Source organism: Littorina saxatilis, linkage group LG16, assembly GCF_037325665.1.
Source record: "Littorina saxatilis isolate snail1 linkage group LG16, US_GU_Lsax_2.0, whole genome shotgun sequence".
NCBI lineage: Eukaryota > Metazoa > Mollusca > Gastropoda > Littorinimorpha > Littorinidae > Littorina > Littorina saxatilis.
This window is the reverse complement of record NC_090260.1, coordinates 339,327-359,709: the sequence shown is the minus strand read 5'-3', so window position 1 is coordinate 359,709 and position 20,383 is coordinate 339,327. Positions and strand designations below refer to the sequence as shown.

The following is a 20,383-nucleotide window of genomic DNA, read 5'->3' as shown; positions in this document are numbered from 1 at the left end:
TGTCCAGCTACACTTAACATGGTGGAGGACTTGTTCTGACCTGTCAGTTAGACAGCTACACTTAACATGGCGGAGGACTTGTTATGACCTGTCAGTGTCCAGCTACACTTAACATGGTGGAGGACTTGTTCTGACCTGTCAGTCTTCAGCTACACTTAACATGGTGGAGGACTTGTTCTGACCTGTCAGTGGGACAGCTACACTTAACATGGTGGAGGACCTGTTCTGACCTGTCAGTGGGACAGCTACACTTAACATGGTGGAGGACTTGTTCTGACCTGTCAGTCTTCAGCTACACTTAACATGGTGGAGGACTTGTTCTGACCTGTCAGGCTTCAGCTACACTTAACATGGTGGAGGACTTGTTCTGACCTGTCAGTCTTCAGCTACACTTAACATGGTGGAGGACTTGTTCTGACCTGTCAGTTGGACAGCTACACTTAACATGGTGGAGGACTTGTTCTGACCTGTCAGTGTCTAGCTACACTTAACATGGTGGAGGACTTGTTCTGACCTGTCAGTGGACAGCTACACTTAACATGGCGGAGGACTTGTTCTGACCTGTCAGTGTTCAGCTACACTTAACATGGTGGAGGACTTGTTCTGACCTGTCAGTGTCTAGCTACACTTAACATGGTGGAGGACCTGTTCTGACCTGTCAGTCTTCAGCTACACTTAACATGGTGGAGGACTTGTTCTGACCTGTCAGGGGGACAGCCACACTAACATGGTGAAGGACTTGTTCTGACCTGTCAGTGGGATAGCTACACTTAACATGGTGGAGGACTTGTTCTGACCTGTCAGTGTCTAGCTACACTTAACATGGTGAAGGACTTGTTCTGACCTGTCAGTGGGACAGCTACACTTAACATGGTGAAGGACTTGTTCTGACCTGTCAGTTGGACAGCTACACTTAACATGGTGGAGGACTTGTTCTGACCTGTCAGTGTCTAGCTACACTTAACATGGTGAAGGGCTTGTTCTGACCTGTCAGTGTCTAGCTACACTTAACATGGTGGAGGACTTGTTCTGACCTGTCAGTGTCCAGCTACACTTAACATGGTGGAGGACTTGTTATTACCTGTCAGTGTCTAGCTACACTTAACATGGTGGAGGACCTGTTCTGACCTGTCAGTGTCCAGCTACACTTAACATGGTGGAGGACTTGTTCTGACCTGTCAGTGTTCAGCTACACTTAACATGGTGGAGGACTTGTTCTGACCTGTCAGTCTTCAGCTACACTTAACATGGTGGAGGACTTGTTCTGACCTGTCAGGCTTCAGCTACACTTAACATGGTGGAGGACTTGTTCTGACCTGTCAGTCTTCAGCTACACTTAACATGGTGGAGGACTTGTTCTGACCTGTCAGTTGGACAGCTACACTTAACATGGTGGAGGACTTGTTCTGACCTGTCAGTGTGTAGCTACACTTAACATGGTGGAGGACTTGTTCTGACCTGTCAGTTGGACAGCTACACTTAACATGGTGGAGGACTTGTTCTGACCTGTCAGTGTCCAGCTACACTTAACATGGTGGAGGACTTGTTATGACTGTCAGTGTCTAGCTACACTTAACATGGTGGAGGACTTGTTCTGACCTGTCAGTCTTCAGCTACACTTAACATGGTGGAGGACTTGTTCTGACCTGTCAGGGGGACAGCTACACTTAACATGGTGAAGGACTTGTTCTGACCTGTCAGTGGAATAGCTACACTTAACATGGTGGAGGACTTGTTCTGACCTGTCAGTCTTCAGCTACACTTAACATGGTGGAGGACTTGTTCTGACCTGTCAGTGTCTAGCTACACTTAACATGGTGAAGGACTTGTTCTGACCTGTCAGTGGGACAGCTACACTTAACATGGTGAAGGACTTGTTCTGACCTGTCAGTGGGATAGCTACACTTAACATGGTGAAGGACTTGTTCTGACCTGTCAGTGGGATAGCTACACTTAACATGGTGGAGGACTTGTTCTGACCTGTCAGTGGGACAGCTACACTTAACATGGTGAAGGACTTGTTCTGACCTGTCAGTGGGATAGCTACACTTAACATGGTGAAGGACTTGTTCTGACCTGTCAGTGGGACAGCTACACTTAACATGGTGAAGGACTTGTTCTGACCTGTCAGTTGTACAGCTACACTTAACATGGTGGAGGACTTGTTCTGACCTGTCAGTGTCTAGCTACACTTAACATGGTGGAGGACTTGTTCTGACCTGTCAGTCTTTAGCTACACTTAACATGGTGGAGGACTTGTTCTGACCTGTCAGGGGACAGCTACACCTAACATGGTGAAGGACTTGTTCTGACCTGTCAGTGGGACAGCTACACTTAACATGGTGAAGGACTTGTTCTGACCTGTCAGTGGGACAGCTACACTTAACATGGTGAAGGACTTGTTCTGACCTGTCAGTGGGACAGCTACACTTAACATGGTGAAGGACTTGTTCTGACCTGTCAGTGGGATAGCTACACTTAACATGGTGAAGGACTTGTTCTGACCTGTCAGTGGGACAGCTACACTTAACATGGTGGAGGACTTGTTCTGACCTGTCAGTGGGACAGCTACACTTAACATGGTGAAGGACTTGTTTTGACCTGTCAGTGGGACAGCTACACTTAACATGGTGAAGGACTTGTTCTGACCTGTCAGTGGGACAGCTACACCTAACATGGTGAAGGACTTGTTCTGACCTGTCAGTGTGACAGCTACACTTAACATGGTGGAGGACTTGTTTTGACCTGTCAGTGGGATAGCTAACCTTAACATGGTGAAGGACTTGTTCTGACCTGTCAGTGGGACAGCTACACTTAACATGGTGGAGGACCTGTTCTGACCTGTCAGTGGGACAGCTACACTTAACATGGTGGAGGACTTGTTCTGACCTGTCTGTGGAACAGCTACACTTAACATGGGGGAGGACTTGTTCTGACCTGTCAGTGGGACAGCTACACTTAAAATGGTGGAGGACTTGTTCTGACCTGTCAGTTCTTTCTTTCTTTATTTGGTGTTTAACGTCGTTTTCAACCATTCAAGGTTATATCGCGACGGACCTGTCAGTGGGACAACTACACTTAAAATGGTGGAGAACTTGTTCTGACCTGTCAGTGGAAAAGCTACACTTAAAATGGTGGAGGACTTGTTCTGACCTGTCAGTGGGACAGCTACACTTAAAATGGTGGAGGACTTGTTCTGACCTGTCAGTGGGACAGCTACACTTAAAATGGTGGAGGACTTGTTCTGACCTGTCAGTGGGACAGCTACACTTAACATGGTGGAGGACTTGTTCTGACCTGTCAGTATCTAGCTACACTTAACATGGTGGAGGACTTGTTCTGACCTGTCAGTGAGACAGCTACACTTAACATGGTGGAGGACTTGTTCTGACCTGTCAGTGGGACAGCTACACTTAACATGGTGGAGGACTTGTTCTGACCTGTCAGGGTCCAGCTACACTTAACATGGTGGAGGACTTGTTCTGACCTGTCAGGGTCCAGCTACACTTAACATGGTGGAGGACTTGTTCTGACCTGTCAGAGGGACAGCTACACTTAACATGGTGGAGGACTTGTTCTGACCTGTCAGTGAGACAGCTACACTTAACATGGTGGAGGACTTGTTCTGACCTGTCAGTGAGACAGCTACACTTAACATGGTGGAGGACTTGTTCTGACCTGTCAGTGAGACAGCTACACTTAACATGGTGGAGGACCTGTTCTGACCTGTCAGTGTCTAGCTACACTTAACATGGTGGAGGACTTGTTCTGACCTGTCAGTGTCCAACTACACTTAACATGGTGGAGGACTTGTTCTGACCTGTCAGTCTTCAGCTACACTTAACATGGTGGAGGACTTGTTCTGACCTGTCAGTCTTCAGCTACACTTAACATGGTGCAGGACTTGTTCTGACCTGTCAGTCTTCAGCTACACTTAACATGGTGGAGGACTTGTTCTGACCTGTCAGTTGGACAGCTACACTTAACATGGTGGAGGACTTGTTCTGACCTGTCAGTGTCTAGCTACACTTAACATGGTGGAGGACTTGTTCTGACCTGTCAGTCTTCAGCTACACTTAACATGGTGGAGGACTTGTTTTGACCTGTCAGTGGGACAGCTACACTTAACATGGTGGAGGACTTGTTCTGACCTGTCAGTGGGATAGCTACACTTAACATGGTGGAGGACTTGTTCTGACCTGTCAGGGGGTCAGCCACACCTAACATGGTGAAGGACTTGTTCTGACCTGTCAGTGGGATAGCTACACTTAACATGGTGGAGGACTTGTTCTGACCTGTCAGTGGGACAGCTACACTTAACATGGTGGAGGACTTGTTCTGACCTGTCAGGGGGATAGCTACACTTAACATGGTGGAGGACTTGTTCTGACCTGTCAGTGTCTAGCTACACTTAACATGGTGGAGGACTTGTTCTGACCTGTCAGTGGGACAGCTACACTTAACATGGTGAAGGACTTGTTCTGACCTGTCAGCGGGATAGCTACACTTAACATGGTGGAGGACTTGTTCTGACCTGTCAGTGGGACAGCTACACTTAACATGGTGGAGGACTTGTTCTGACCTGTCAGTGTCTAGCTACACTTAACATGGTGGAGGACTTGTTCTGACCTGTCAGTGGGACAGCTACACTTAACATGGTGAAGGACTTGTTCTGACCTGTCAGCGGGATAGCTACACTTAACATGGTAGAGGACTTGTTCTGACCTGTCAGTGGGACAGCTACACTTAACATGGTGGAGGACTTGTTCTGACCTGTCAGTGGGACAGCTACACTTAACATGGTGAAGGACTTGTTCTGACCTGTCAGTGGGATAGCTACACTTAACATGGTGAAGGACTTGTTCTGACCTGTCAGTGGGATAGCTACACTTAACATGGTGAAGGACTTGTTCTGACCTGTCAGTGGGATAGCTACACTTAACATGGTGAAGGACTTGTTCTGACCTGTCAGTGGGACAGCTACACTTAACATGGTGGAGGACTTGTTCTGACCTGTCAGTGGGACAGCTACACTTAACATGGTGGAGGACTTGTTCTGACCTGTCAGTGGGACAGCTACACTTAACATGGTGGAGGACTTGTTCTGACCTGTCAGTGTTCAGCTACACTTAACATGGTGGAGGACTTGTTCTGACCTGTCAGTTGGACAGCTACACTTAACATGGTGGAGGACTTGTTCTGCCCTGTCAGTGTCTAGCTACACTTAACATGGTGGAGGACTTGTTCTGACCTGTCATTCTTCAGCTACACTTAACATGGTGGAGGACTTGTTCTGACCTGTCAGTGAGACAGCTACACTTAACATGGCGGAGGACTTGTTATGACCTGTCAGTGGGACAGCTACACTTAACATGGTGGAGGACTTGTTCTGACCTGTCAGTGGGATAGCTACACTTAACATGGTGGAGGACTTGTTCTGACCTGTCATTGGGACAGCTACACTTAACATGGTGGAGGACTTGTTCTGACCTGTCAGTGGGATAGCTACACTTAACATGGTGGAGGACTTGTTCTGACCTGTCAGTGGGACAGCTACACTTAACATGGTGGAGGACTTGTTCTGACCTGTCAGTGGGACAGCTACACCTAACATGGTGAAGGACTTGTTCTGACCTGTCAGTGGGACAGCTACACTTAAATGGTGGAGGACTTGTTCTGACCTGTCAGTGGGACAGCTACACTTAACATGGTGGAGGACTTGTTCTGACCTGTCAGTGGGACAGCTACACTTAACATGGTGAAGGACTTGTTTTGACCTGTCAGTGGGATAGCTAACCTTAACATGGTGAAGGACTTGTTCTGACCTGTCAGTGGGACAGCTACACTTAACATGGTGGAGGACTTGTTCTGACCTGTCAGTGGGACAGCTACACTTAACATGGTGGAGGACTTGTTCTGACCTGTCTGTGGAACAGCTACACTTAACATGGTGGAGGACTTGTTCTGACCTGTCAGTGGGACAGCTACACTTAAAATGGTGGAGGACTTGTTCTGACCTGTCAGTTCTTTCTTTCTTTATTTGGTGTTTAACGTCGTTTTCAACCATTCAAGGTTATATCGCGACGGACCTGTCAGTGGGACAGCTACACTTAAAATGGTGGAGAACTTGTTCTGACCTGTCAGTGGAAAAGCTACACTTAAAATGGTGGAGGACTTGTTCTGACCTGTCAGTGGGACAGCTACACTTAAAATGGTGGAGGACTTGTTCTGACCTGTCAGTGGGACAGCTACACTTAAAATGGTGGAGGACTTGTTCTGACCTGTCAGTGGGACAGCTACACTTAACATGGTGGAGGACTTGTTCTGACCTGTCAGTATCAAGCTACACTTAACATGGTGGAGGACTTGTTCTGACCTGTCAGTGAGACAGCTACACTTAACATGGTGGAGGACTTGTTCTGACCTGTCAGTGGGACAGCTACACTTAACATGGTGGAGGACTTGTTCTGACCTGTCAGGGTCCAGCTACACTTAACATGGTGGAGGACTTGTTCTGACCTGTCAGGGTCCAGCTACACTTAACATGGTGGAGGACTTGTTCTGACCTGTCAGAGGGACAGCTACACTTAACATGGTGGAGGACTTGTTCTGACCTGTCAGTGAGACAGCTACACTTAACATGGTGGAGGACTTGTTCTGACCTGTCAGTGAGACAGCTACACTTAACATGGTGGAGGACTTGTTCTGACCTGTCAGTGAGACAGCTACACTTAACATGGTGGAGGACTTGTTCTGACCTGTCAGTGGGATAGCTACACTTAACATGGTGGAGGATTTGTTCTGACCTGTCAGTGTCTAGCTACACTTAACATGGTGGAGGACTTGTTCTGACCTGTCAGTGTCTAGCTACACTTAACATGGTGGAGGACCTGTTCTGACCTGTCAGTGTCTAGCTACACTTAACATGGTGGAGGACCTGTTCTGACCTGTCAGTGTCTAGCTACACTTAACATGGTGGAGGACTTGTTCTGACCTGTCAGTGTCCAACTACACTTAACATGGTGGAGGACTTGTTCTGACCTGTCAGTCTTCAGCTACACTTAACATGGTGGAGGACTTGTTCTGACCTGTCAGTCTTCAGCTACACTTAACATGGTGCAGGACTTATTCTGACCTGTCAGTCTTTAGCTACACTTAACATGGTGGAGGACTTGTTCTGACCTGTCAGTTGGACAGCTACACTTAACATGGTGGAGGACTTGTTCTGACCTGTCAGTGTCTAGCTACACTTAACATGGTGGAGGACTTGTTCTGACCTGTCAGTCTTCAGCTACACTTAACATGGTGGATGACTTGTTCTGACCTGTCAGTGGGCCAGCTACACTTAACATGGTGGAGGACTTGTTCTGACCTGTCAGTGGGACAGCTACACTTAACATGGTGGAGGACTTGTTCTGACCTGTCAGGGGGACAGCTACACCTAACATGGTGAAGGACTTGTTCTGACCTGTCAGTGGGATAGCTACACTTAACATGGTGGAGGACTTGTTCTGACCTGTCAGTCTTCAGCTACACTTAACATGGTGGAGGACTTGTTCTGACCTGTCAGGGAGATAGCTACACTTAACATGGTGGAGGACTTGTTCTGACCTGTCAGTGTCTAGCTACACTTAACATGGTGGAGGACTTGTTCTGACCTGTCAGTGGGACAGCTACACTTAACATGGTGAAGGACTTGTTCTGACCTGTCAGCGGGATAGCTACACTTAACATGGTGGAGGACTTGTTCTGACCTGTCAGTGGGACAGCTACACTTAACATGGTGGAGGACTTGTTCTGACCTGTCAGTGTCTAGCTACACTTAACATGGTGGAGGACTTGTTCTGACCTGTCAGTGGGACAGCTACACTTAACATGGTGAAGGACTTGTTCTGACCTGTCAGCGGGATAGCTACACTTAACATGGTGGAGGACTTGTTCTGACCTGTCAGTGGGACAGCTACACTTAACATGGTGGAGGACTTGTTCTGACCTGTCAGTGGGACAGCTACACTTAACATGGTGAAGGACTTGTTCTGACCTGTCAGTGGGCCAGCTACACTTAACATGGTGGAGGACTTGTTCTGACCTGTCAGTGGGCCAGCTACACTTAACATGGTGGAGGACCTGTTCTGACCTGTCAGTGGGACAGCTACACTTAACATGGTGGAGGACTTGTTCTGACCTGTCAGTGTTCAGCTACACTTAACATGGTGGAGGACTTGTTCTGACCTGTCAGTTGGACAGCTACACTTAACATGGTGGAGGACTTGTTCTGACCTGTCAGTGTCCAGCTACACTTAACATGGTGGAGGACTTGTTCTGACCTGTCAGTGAGACAGCTACACTTAACATGGTGGAGGACTTGTTCTGACCTGTCAGTGAGACAGCTACACTTAACATGGCGGAGGACTTGTTATGACCTGTCAGTGTCCAGCTACACTTAACATGGTGGAGGACTTGTTCTGACCTGTCAGGGTCCAGCTACACTTAACATGGTGGAGGACTTGTTCTGACCTGTCAGTGGGACAGCTACACTTAACATGGTGGAGGACTTGTTCTGACCTGTCAGTGAGACAGCTACACTTAACATGGCGGAGGACTTGTTATGACCTGTCAGTGTCCAGCTACACTTAACATGGTGGAGGACTTGTTCTGACCTGTCAGTGAGACAGCTACACTTAACATGGTGGAGGACTTGTTCTGACCTGTCAGTGGGACAGCTACACTTAACATGGTGGAGGACTTGTTCTGACCTGTCAGTGTCCAGGTACACTTAACATGGTGGAGGTCTTGTTCTGACCTGTCAGTGTCTAGCTACACTTAACATGGTGGAGGGCCTGTTCTGACCTGTCAGTGTCTAGCTACACTTAACATGGTGGAGGACCTGTTCTGACCTGTCAGTGTCTAGCTACACTTAACATGGTGGAGGACTTGTTCTGACCTGTCAGTGTCCAACTACACTTAACATGGTGGAGGACTTGTTCTGACCTGTCAGTCTTCAGCTACACTTAACATGGCGGAGGACTTGTTCTGACCTGTCAGTCTTCAGCTACACTTATCATGGTGCAGGACTTATTCTGACCTGTCAGTCTTTAGCTACACTTAACATGGTGGAGGACTTGTTCTGACCTGTCAGTTGGACAGCTACACTTAACATGGTGGAGGACTTGTTCTGACCTGTCAGTGGGATAGCTACACTTAACATGGTGGAGGACTTGTTCTGACCTGTCAGTCTTCAGCTACACTTAACATGGTGGAGGACTTGTTCTGACCTGTCAGTGGGACAGCTACACTTAACATGGTGGAGGACCTGTTCTGACCTGTCAGTGGGATAGCTACACTTAACATGGTGGAGGACTTGTTCTGACCTGTCAGGGGGACAGCCACACCTAACATGGTGAAGGACTTGTTCTGACCTGTCAGTGGGATAGCTACACTTAACATGGTGGAGGACTTGTTCTGACCTGTCAGTCTTCAGCTACACTTAACATGGTGGAGAACTTGTTCTGACCTGTCAGGGAGATAGCTACACTTAACATGGTGGAGGACTTGTTCTGACCTGTCAGTGTCTAGCTACACTTAACATGGTGGAGGACTTGTTCTGACCTGTCAGTGGGACAGCTACACTTAACATGGTGAAGGACTTGTTCTGACCTGTCAGCGGGATAGCTACACTTAACATGGTGGAGGACTTGTTCTGACCTGTCAGTGGGACAGCTACACTTAACATGGTGGAGGACTTGTTCTGACCTGTCAGTGTCTAGCTACACTTAACATGGTGGAGGACTTGTTCTGACCTGTCAGTGGGACAGCTACACTTAACATGGTGAAGGACTTGTTCTGACCTGTCAGCGGGATAGCTACACTTAACATGGTGGAGGACTTGTTCTGACCTGTCAGTGGGACAGCTACACTTAACATGGTGGAGGACTTGTTCTGACCTGTCAGTGGGACAGCTACACTTAACATGGTGAAGGACTTGTTCTGACCTGTCAGTGGGACAGCTACACTTAACATGGTGGAGGACTTGTTCTGACCTGTCAGTGGGACAGCTACACTTAACATGGTGAAGGACTTGTTCTGACCTGTCAGTGGGACAGCTACACTTAACATGGTGGAGGACTTGTTCTGACCTGTCAGTGGGACAGCTACACTTAACATGGTGGAGGACATGTTCTGACCTGTCAGTTGGACAGCTACACTTAACATGGTGGAGGACTTGTTCTGCCCTGTCAGTGTCTAGCTACACTTAACATGGTGGAGGACTTGTTCTGACCTGTCAGTCTTCAGCTACACTTAACATGGTGGAGGACTTGTTATGACCTGTCAGTGGGACAGCTACACTTAACTTGGTGGAGGACTTGTTATGACCTGTCAGTGGGACAGCTACACTTAACATGGTGGAGGACTTGTTCTGACCTGTCAGTATCCAGCTACACTTAACATGGTGGAGGACTTGTTCTGACCTGTCAGTGGGACAGCTACACTTAACATGGTGGATGACTTGTTCTGACCTGTCAGTGGGACAGCTACACTTAACATGGTGGAGGACTTGTTCTGACCTGTCAGTGGGACAGCTACACTTAACATGGTGGAGGACTTGTTCTGACCTGTCAGTGGGATAGCTACACTTAACATGGTGGAGGACTTGTTCTGACCTGTCAGTGGGACAGCTACACTTAACATGGTGGAGGACCTGTTCTGACCTGTCAGTGGGACAGCTACACTTAACATGGTGGAGGACTTGTTCTGACCTGTCAGTGGAAACAGCTACACTTAACATGGTGGAGGACTTGTTCTGACCTGTCAGTGGGATAGCTACACTTAACATGGTGGAGGACTTGTTCTGACCTGTCAGGGGGACAGCCACACCTAACATGGTGAAGGACTTGTTCTGACCTGTCAGTGGGATAGCTACACTTAACATGGTGGAGGACTTGTTCTGACCTGTCAGTCTTCAGCTACACTTAACATGGTGGAGGACTTGTTCTGACCTGTCAGGGGACAGCTACACTTAACATGGTGAAGGACTTGTTCTGACCTGTCAGGGGGATAGCTACACTTAACATGGTGGAGGACTTGTTCTGACCTGTCAGTGTCTAGCTACACTTAACATGGTGAAGGACTTGTTCTGACCTGTCAGTGGGACAGCTACACTTAACATGGTGGAGGACTTGTTCTGACCTGTCAGTGGGACAGCTACACTTAACATGGTGGAGGACTTGTTCTGACCTGTCAGTGGGACAGCTACACTTAACATGGTGAAGGACTTGTTCTGACCTGTCAGTGGGATAGCTACACTTAACATGGTGAAGGACTTGTTCTGACCTGTCAGTGGGACAGCTACACTTAACATGGTGGAGGACTTGTTCTGACCTGTCAGTTGGACAGCTACACTTAACATGGTGGAGGACTTGTTCTGACCTGTCAGTGTCTAGCTACACTTAACATGGTGGAGGACTTGTTCTGACCTGTCAGTCTTCAGCTACACTTAACATGGTGGAGGACTTGTTCTGACCTGTCAGGGGGACAGCTACACTTAACATGGTGAAGGACTTGTTCTGACCTGTCAGTGGGACAGCTACACTTAACATGGTGAAGGACTTGTTCTGACCTGTCAGTGGGACAGCTACACTTAACATGGTGAAGGACTTGTTCTGACCTGTCAGTGGGACAGCTACACTTAACATGGTGAAGGACTTGTTCTGACCTGTCAGTGGGATAGCTACACTTAACATGGTGAAGGACTTGTTCTGACCTGTCAGTGGGACAGCTACACTTAACATGGTGAAGGACTTGTTCTGACCTGTCAGTGGGATAGCTACACTTAACATGGTGAAGGGCTTGTTCTGACCTGTCAGTGGGATAGCTACACTTAACATGGTGAAGGACTTGTTCTGACCTGTCAGTGGGATAGCTACACTTAACATGGTGAAGGACTTGTTCTGACCTGTCAGTGGGACAGCTACACTTAACATGGTGAAGGACTTGTTCTGACCTGTCAGTGGGACAGCTAAACTTAACATGGTGAAGGACTTGTTCTGACCTGTCAGTGGGATAGCTACACTTAACATGGTGGAGGACTTGTTCTGACCTGTCAGTGGGACAGCTACACTTAACATGGTGGAGGACTTGTTCTGACCTGTCAGTGTTCAGCTTACTTAACATGGTTGAGGACTTGTTCTGACCTGTCTGTGGGACAGCTACACTTAACATGGTGGAGGACTTGTTCTGACCTGTCAGTGTCTAGCTTCACTTAACATGGTGGAGGACTTGTTCTGACCTGTCTGTGGGACAGCTACACTTAAAATGGTGGAGGACTTGTTCTGACCTGTCAGTGGGACAGCTACACTTAAAATGGTGGAGGACTTGTTCTGACCTGTCAGTTCTTTCTTTCTTTATTTGGTGTTTAACGTCGTTTTCAACCATTCAAGGTTATATCGCGACGGACCTGTCAGTGGGACAGCTACACTTAAAATCGTGGAGGACTTGTTCTGACCTGTCAGTGGAAAAGCTACACTCAAACCTGTTTACCCCCATAAGTGTTTTGGAGTAATGCTCAGCCCCAAAAATAGTAATCCTGGCACAAAAATAGTTGTTCTGACCTGTCAGTGGGATAGCTACACTTAACATGGTGAAGGACTTGTTCTGACCTGTCAGTGGGACAGCTACACTTAACATGGTGAAGGACTTGTTCTGACCTGTCAGTTGTACAGCTACACTTAACATGGTGGAGGACTTGTTCTGACCTGTCAGTGTCTAGCTACACTTAACATGGTGGAGGACTTGTTCTGACCTGTCAGTCTTTAGCTACACTTAACATGGTGGAGGACTTGTTCTGACCTGTCAAGGGGACAGCCACACCTAACATGGTGAAGGACTTGTTCTGACCTGTCAGTGGGACAGCTACACTTAACATGGTGAAGGACTTGTTCTGACCTGTCAGTGGGACAGCTACACTTAACATGGTGGAGGACTTGTTCTGACCTGTCAGTGTCTAGCTACACTTAACATGGTGAAGGACTTGTTCTGACCTGTCAGTGGGACAGCTACACTTAACATGGTGAAGGACTTGTTCTGACCTGTCAGTGGGACAGCTACACTTAACATGGTGGATCGAGGACTTGTTCTGACCTGTCAGTGGGACAGCTACACTTAACATGGTGGAGGACTTGTTTTGACCTGTCAGTGAGACAGCTACACTTAACATGGTGGATCGAGGACTTGTTCTGACCTGTCAGTGGGACAGCTACACTTAACATGGTGGAGGACTTGTTCTGACCTGTCAGTGGGATAGCTAACCTTAACATGGTGAAGGACTTGTTCTGACCTGTCAGTGGGACAGCTACACTTAACATGGTGGAGGACTTGTTCTGACCTGTCAGTGGGACAGCTACACTTAACATGGTGAAGGACTTGTTTTGACCTGTCAGTGGGATAGCTAACCTTAACATGGTGAAGGACTTGTTCTGACCTGTCAGTGGGACAGCTACACTTAACATGGTGGAGGACTTGTTCTGACCTGTCAGTGGGACAGCTACACTTAACATGGTGGAGGACTTGTTCTGACCTGTCTGTGGAACAGCTACACTTAACATGGTGGAGGACTTGTTCTGACCTGTCAGTGGGACAGCTACACTTAAAATGGTGGAGGACTTGTTCTGACCTGTCAGTTCTTTCTTTCTTTATTTGGTGTTTAACGTCGTTTTCAACCATTCAAGGTTATATCGCGACGGACCTGTCAGTGGGACAACTACACTTAAAATGGTGGAGAACTTGTTCTGACCTGTCAGTGGAAAAGCTACACTTAAAATGGTGGAGGACTTGTTCTGACCTGTCAGTGGGACAGCTACACTTAAAATGGTGGAGGACTTGTTCTGACCTGTCAGTGGGACAGCTACACTTAAAATGGTGGAGGACTTGTTCTGACCTGTCAGTGGGACAGCTACACTTAACATGGTGGAGGACTTGTTCTGACCTGTCAGTATCTAGCTACACTTAACATGGTGGAGGACTTGTTCTGACCTGTCAGTGAGACAGCTACACTTAACATGGTGGAGGACTTGTTCTGACCTGTCAGTGGGACAGCTACACTTAACATGGTGGAGGACTTGTTCTGACCTGTCAGGGTCCAGTTACACTTAACATGGTGGATGACTTGTTCTGACCTGTCAGGGTCCAGCTACACTTAACATGGTGGAGGACTTGTTCTGACCTGTCAGAGGGACAGCTACACTTAACATGGTGGAGGACTTGTTCTGACCTGTCAGTGCGACAGCTACTCTTAACATGGTGGAGGACTTGTTCTGACCTGTCAGTGAGACAGCTACACTTAACATGGTGGAGGATTTGTTCTGACCTGTCAGTGTCTAGCTACACTTAACATGGTGGAGGACTTGTTCTGACCTGTCAGTGTCTAGCTACACTTAACATGGTGGAGGGCTTGTTCTGACCTGTTTCTTGTCAGAGGTATGTGCATCACTCAGCACAAACATGGCTTGCTCACTCTCAAACTTCTGCAGCCGCCATTGTTCGTCATCTGCACACACATCAATGTGGTTCATATACACACACACACAGCAATGTGGTTCATATACACACACAGTAATGTGGTCCATACACACATCAATGTGGTTCACACACACACATCAATGTGGTCCATACACACATCAATGTGGTTCATATACACGCACAACAAATGTGGTTTATATACACCCACACCAATGTGGTTTATATACACACACATCGATGTGGTTCATATACACCCGTGCACATCAGTGTGGTTCATATACACACACATCAATGTGGTTCATATACACACACATCAATGTGGTTCATATACACACACATCAATGTGGTTCATATACACACACATATCAATGTGGTTCATATATACACACATCAATGCGGTTCATATACACACATCAATGTGGTTCATATACACACACATATCAATGTGGTTCATATATACACACATCAATGCGGTTCATATACACACATCAATGTGGTTCATATATACACACGTCAATGTGGTTCATATACACACACAGCAATGTGGTTCATATAGACACACATCAGTGTGGTTCATATACACACACATCGATGTGGTTCATATACACACATCAATGTGGTTCATATATACACACATCAATGTGGTTTATATACACATACATCAATGTGGTTCATGTACACACACATCAATGTGGTTTATATACACACACTTCAATGTGGTTCATATACACACATCAATGTGGTTCATATATACACACGTCAATGTGGTTCATATACACACACAGCAATGTGGTTCATATAGACACACATCAGTGTGGTTCATATACACACATCAATGTGGTTCATATACACACACATCAATGTGGTTCATACACACATCGATTGTGGTTCATATACACACCCACATCAGTGTGGTTCATATACACAAACATCAATGTGGCGCATATACACACACATCGATGTGGTTCATACACACACATCAATGCGGTTCATATACACACATCAATGTGGTTCATATATACACACGTCAATGTGGTTCATATACACACACAGCAATGTGGTTCATATAGACACACATCAGTGTGGTTCATATACACACACATCGATGTGGTTCATATACACACATCAATGTGGTTCATATATACACACATCAATGTGGTTTATATACACATACATCAATGTGGTTCATGTACACACACATCAATGTGGTTTATATACACACACTTCAATGTGGTTCATATACACACATCAATGTGGTTCATATACACTGTTAGTTCATGTGATGCATAATGAGAATACTACATGGCTTGCTGTGTCGTACCAGATTGACACGAGTTGTTATTTTAAATATTGAACTGCGAGCGAAAGCGACCTGTTTACTATTTGAAAAAGAATCGAGTGTTAATCGAATCTGGTACGATACAGCAAGCCATGTAGTATTCTGTTTATCCTACATACTGTACTTACGTGTACTTTACTGAAAAAATGAAAATGTCCTGCAGTCGAGGCAGCTAAAATGAAGACGTTTGTTTTGGAACCTCGATCTCTTCTAAAGCTTCGTGCAATCCATTACGTCAAAGACGTCACTCTAAAAGTGTGGCGTGACGTGTAGTTCTAAAAATTAATCAAGGGTCACTAACGAGCGCAATTTTTGTTTCTATAATGACGTTTGTCTCGGTGACTTTAGCATCATAAGCAGTGGAAAAACAGGTCCATGCAAGACTTGATTTACATGACCTCATTTACATGATATGACACACGTGTGATTTGAACGATTATTATCTCACGGGTGTCTCTCTCACGGATGTAGGATAAATAGAGAATATTACATTGCTTGCTGTGTCGTACCAGATTTACACGAGTTGATTTTTTCAAATATTGAACTGCGAGCGAAAGCGGAATGTGTCGTAAATGATTTACACGAGCTTTTTTTCAAATATTGGTCTATCTCACGTATGTAGGATAAATGCTATTATCTACGTCATGTATTGCTTCTGTAATATTGTCTACAGTCATATCCCCTGTCCAGACAGAGGAACAAGGAAAGACGCAATAAACACTGCTGAAAGTATTGTCTACAGTCATATCTACTGTCCAGACAGAGATGAACAAGGAAAGACGCAATAAACACTGCTGACAGTATTGTCTACAGTCATATCTACTGTCCAGACAGAGATGAACAAGGAAAGACGCAATAAACACTGCTGACAGTATTGTCTACAGTCATACCCACTGTCCATACAGAGAGGAACAAGGAAAGACGCCATGAACACTGCTGACAGTATTGTCTACAGTCATATCTACTGTCCAGACAGAGAGGAACAGGGAAAGACGCAATAAACACTGCTGACAGTATTGTCTACAGTCATATCCACTGTCCAGACAGACAGGAACAGGGAAAGACGCAATAAACACTGCTGACAGTATTGTCTACAGTCATATCCACTGTCCAGACAGAAAGGAACAAGGAAAGACGCAATAAACACTGCTGACAGTATTGTCTACAGTCATATCCACTGTCCAGACAGAAAGGAACAGGGAAAGACGCAATAAACACTGCTGACAGTATTGTCTACAGTCATATCTACTGTCCAGACAGAGAGGAACAGGGAAAGACGCAATAAACACTGCTGACAGTATTGTCTACAGTCATATCTACTGTCCAGAGAGAGAGAGGAACAAGGAAAGACGCAATAAACACTGCTGACAGTATTGTCTACAGTCATATCTACTGTCCAGACAGAAAGGAACAAGGACAGACGCAATAAACACTGCTGACAGTATTGTCTACAGTCATATCTACTGTCCAGAGAGAGAGAGGAACAAGGAAAGACGCAATAAACACTGCTGACAGTATTGTCTACAGTCATATCCACTGTCCAGACAGAAAGGAACAGGGAAAGACGCAATAAACACTGCTGACAGTATTGTCTACAGTCATATCTACTGTCCAGACAGGCAGGAACAGGGAAAGACGCAATAAACACTGCTGACAGTATTGTCTACAGTCATATCTACTGTCCAGAGAGAGAGAGGAACAAGGAAAGACGCAATAAACACTGCTGACAGTATTGTCTACAGTCATATCTACTGTCCAGACATAAAGGAACAAGGACAGACGCAATAAACACTGCTGACAGTATTGTCTACAGTCATATCTACTGTCCAGAGAGAGAGAGGAACAAGGAAAGACGCAATAAACACTGCTGACAGTATTGTCTACAGTCATATCCACTGTCCAGACAGAGAGGAACAAGGAAAGACGCAATAAACACTGCTGACAGTATTGTCTACAGTCATATCTACTGTCCAGACAGAAAGGAACAAGGAAAGACGCAATAAACACTGCTGACAGTATTGTCTACAGTCATATCTACTGTCCAGACAGAAAGGAACAAGGACAGACGCAATAAACACTGCTGACAGTATTGTCTACAGTCATATCTACTGTCCAGACAGAAAGGAACAAGGACAGACGCAATAAACACTGCTGACAGTATTGTCTACAGTCATATCCACTGTCCATACAGAGAGGAACAAGGACAGACGCAATAAACACTGCTGACAGTATTGTCTACAGTCATATCCACTGTCCATACAGAGAGGAACAAGGACAGACGCAATAAACACTGCTGACAGTATTATTGTCTACAGTCATATCTACTGTCCAGACAGAAAGGAACAAGGAAAGACGCAATAAACACTGCTGACAGTGTTGTCTACAGTCATATCCACTGTCCAGATAGAGAGGAACAAGGACAGACGCAATAAACACTGCTGACAGTATTGTCTACAGTCATACCCACTGTCCAGACAGAGAGGAAAAAGGAAAGACGCAATAAACACTGCTGACAGTATTGTCTACAGTCATATCTACTGTCCAGACAGAGAGGAACAAGGAAAGACGCAATAAACACTGCTGACAGTGTTGTCTACAGTCATATCCATTGTCCAGACAGAAAGGAACAAGGAAAGACGCAATAAACACTGCTGACAGTATTGTCTACAGTCATATCCACTGTCCAGACAGAGAGGAACAAGGAAAGACGCAATAAACACTGCTGACTGTATTGTCTACAGTTATATCCACTGTCCAGACAGAAAGGAACACGGAAAGACGCAATACACACTGCTGACAGTATTGTCTACAGTCATATCTACTGTCCAGAGAGACAGAAAGGAACAAGGAAAGACGCAATAAACACTGCTGACAGTATTGTCTACAGTCATATCCACTGTCCAGACAGAAAGGAACAAGGACAGACGCAATAAACACTGCTGACAGTATTGTCTACAGTCATATCCACTGTCCAGACAGAGAGGAACAAGGAAAGACGCAATAAACACTGCTGACAGTATTGTCTACAGTCATATCCACTGTCCAGACAGAGAGGAACAAGGAAAGACGCAATAAACACTGCTGACAGTATTGTCTACAGTCATATCCACTGTCCAGACAGAAAGGAACTAGGACAGACGCAATAAACACTGCTGACAGTATTGTCTACAGTCATATCCACTGTCCAGACAGAGAGGAACAAGGAAAGACGCAATAAACACTGCTGACTGTATTGTCTACAGTCATATCCACTGTCCAGACAGAAAGGAACACGGAAAGACGCAATACACACTGCTGACAGTATTGTCTACAGTCATATCCACTGTCCAGACAGAAAGGAACACGGAAAGACGCAATACACACTGCTGACAGTATTGTCTACAGTCATATCCACTGTCCATACAGAGAGGGACAAGGACAGACGCAATAAACACTGCTGACAGTATTGTCTACAGTCATATCCACTGTCCAGACAGAGAGGAACAAGGAAAGACGCAATAAACACTGCTGACAGTATTGTCTACAGTCATATCCACTGTCCAGACAGAGAGGAACAAGGACAGACGCAATAAACACTGCTGACAGTATTGTCTACAGTCATATCCACTGTCCATACAGAGAGGAACAAGGACAGACGCCATGAACACTGCTGACAGTATTGTCTACAGTCATATCCACTGTCCAGACAGAGAGGAACAAGGAAAGACGCAATAAACACTGCTGACTGTATTGTCTACAGTCATATCCACTGTCCAGACAGAAAGGAACACGGAAAGACGCAATACACACTGCTGACAGTATTGTCTACAGTCATATCCACTGTCCAGACAGAAAGGAACACGGAAAGACGCAATACACACTGCTGACAGTATTGTCTACAGTCATATCCACTGTCCATACAGAGAGGGACAAGGACAGACGCAATAAACACTGCTGACAGTATTGTCTACAGTCATATCCACTGTCCAGACAGAGAGGAACAAGGAAAGACGCAATAAACACTGCTGACTGTATTGTCTACAGTTATATCCACTGTCCAGACAGAAAGGAACACGGAAAGACGCAATACACACTGCTGACAGTATTGTCTACAGTCATATCCACTGTCCAGACAGAGAGGAACAAGGAAAGACGCAATAAACACTGCTGACAGTATTGTCTACAGTCATATCTACTGTCCAGACAGAAAGGAACAAGGAAAGACGCAATAAACACTGCTGACAGTATTGTCTACAGTCATATCTACTGTCCAGACAGAAAGGAACAAGGACAGACGCAATAAACACTGCTGACAGTATTGTCTACAGTCATATCTACTGTCCAGACAGAAAGGAACAAGGACAGACGCAATAAACACTGCTGACAGTATTGTCTACAGTCATATCCACTGTCCATACAGAGAGGAACAAGGACAGACGCAATAAACACTGCTGACAGTATTGTCTACAGTCATATCCACTGTCCATACAGAGAGGAACAAGGACAGACGCAATAAACACTGCTGACAGTATTATTGTCTACAGTCATATC

General features: G+C 46.0%; 1 protein-coding gene across 1 annotated transcript in view; it reads right to left on the bottom strand.

Annotated features, from left to right (window-relative positions):
• LOC138950144 (uncharacterized) overlaps positions 1-20,383 on the bottom strand; it is a 72,538-nt gene that overhangs the window by 38,936 nt on the left and 13,219 nt on the right. The window contains exon 3 of the mRNA XM_070321892.1: positions 14,457-14,542. Within this exon, the coding sequence (XP_070177993.1) occupies positions 14,457-14,542 (86 nt within the window). The remainder of the gene's footprint in view (positions 1-14,456; positions 14,543-20,383) is intronic.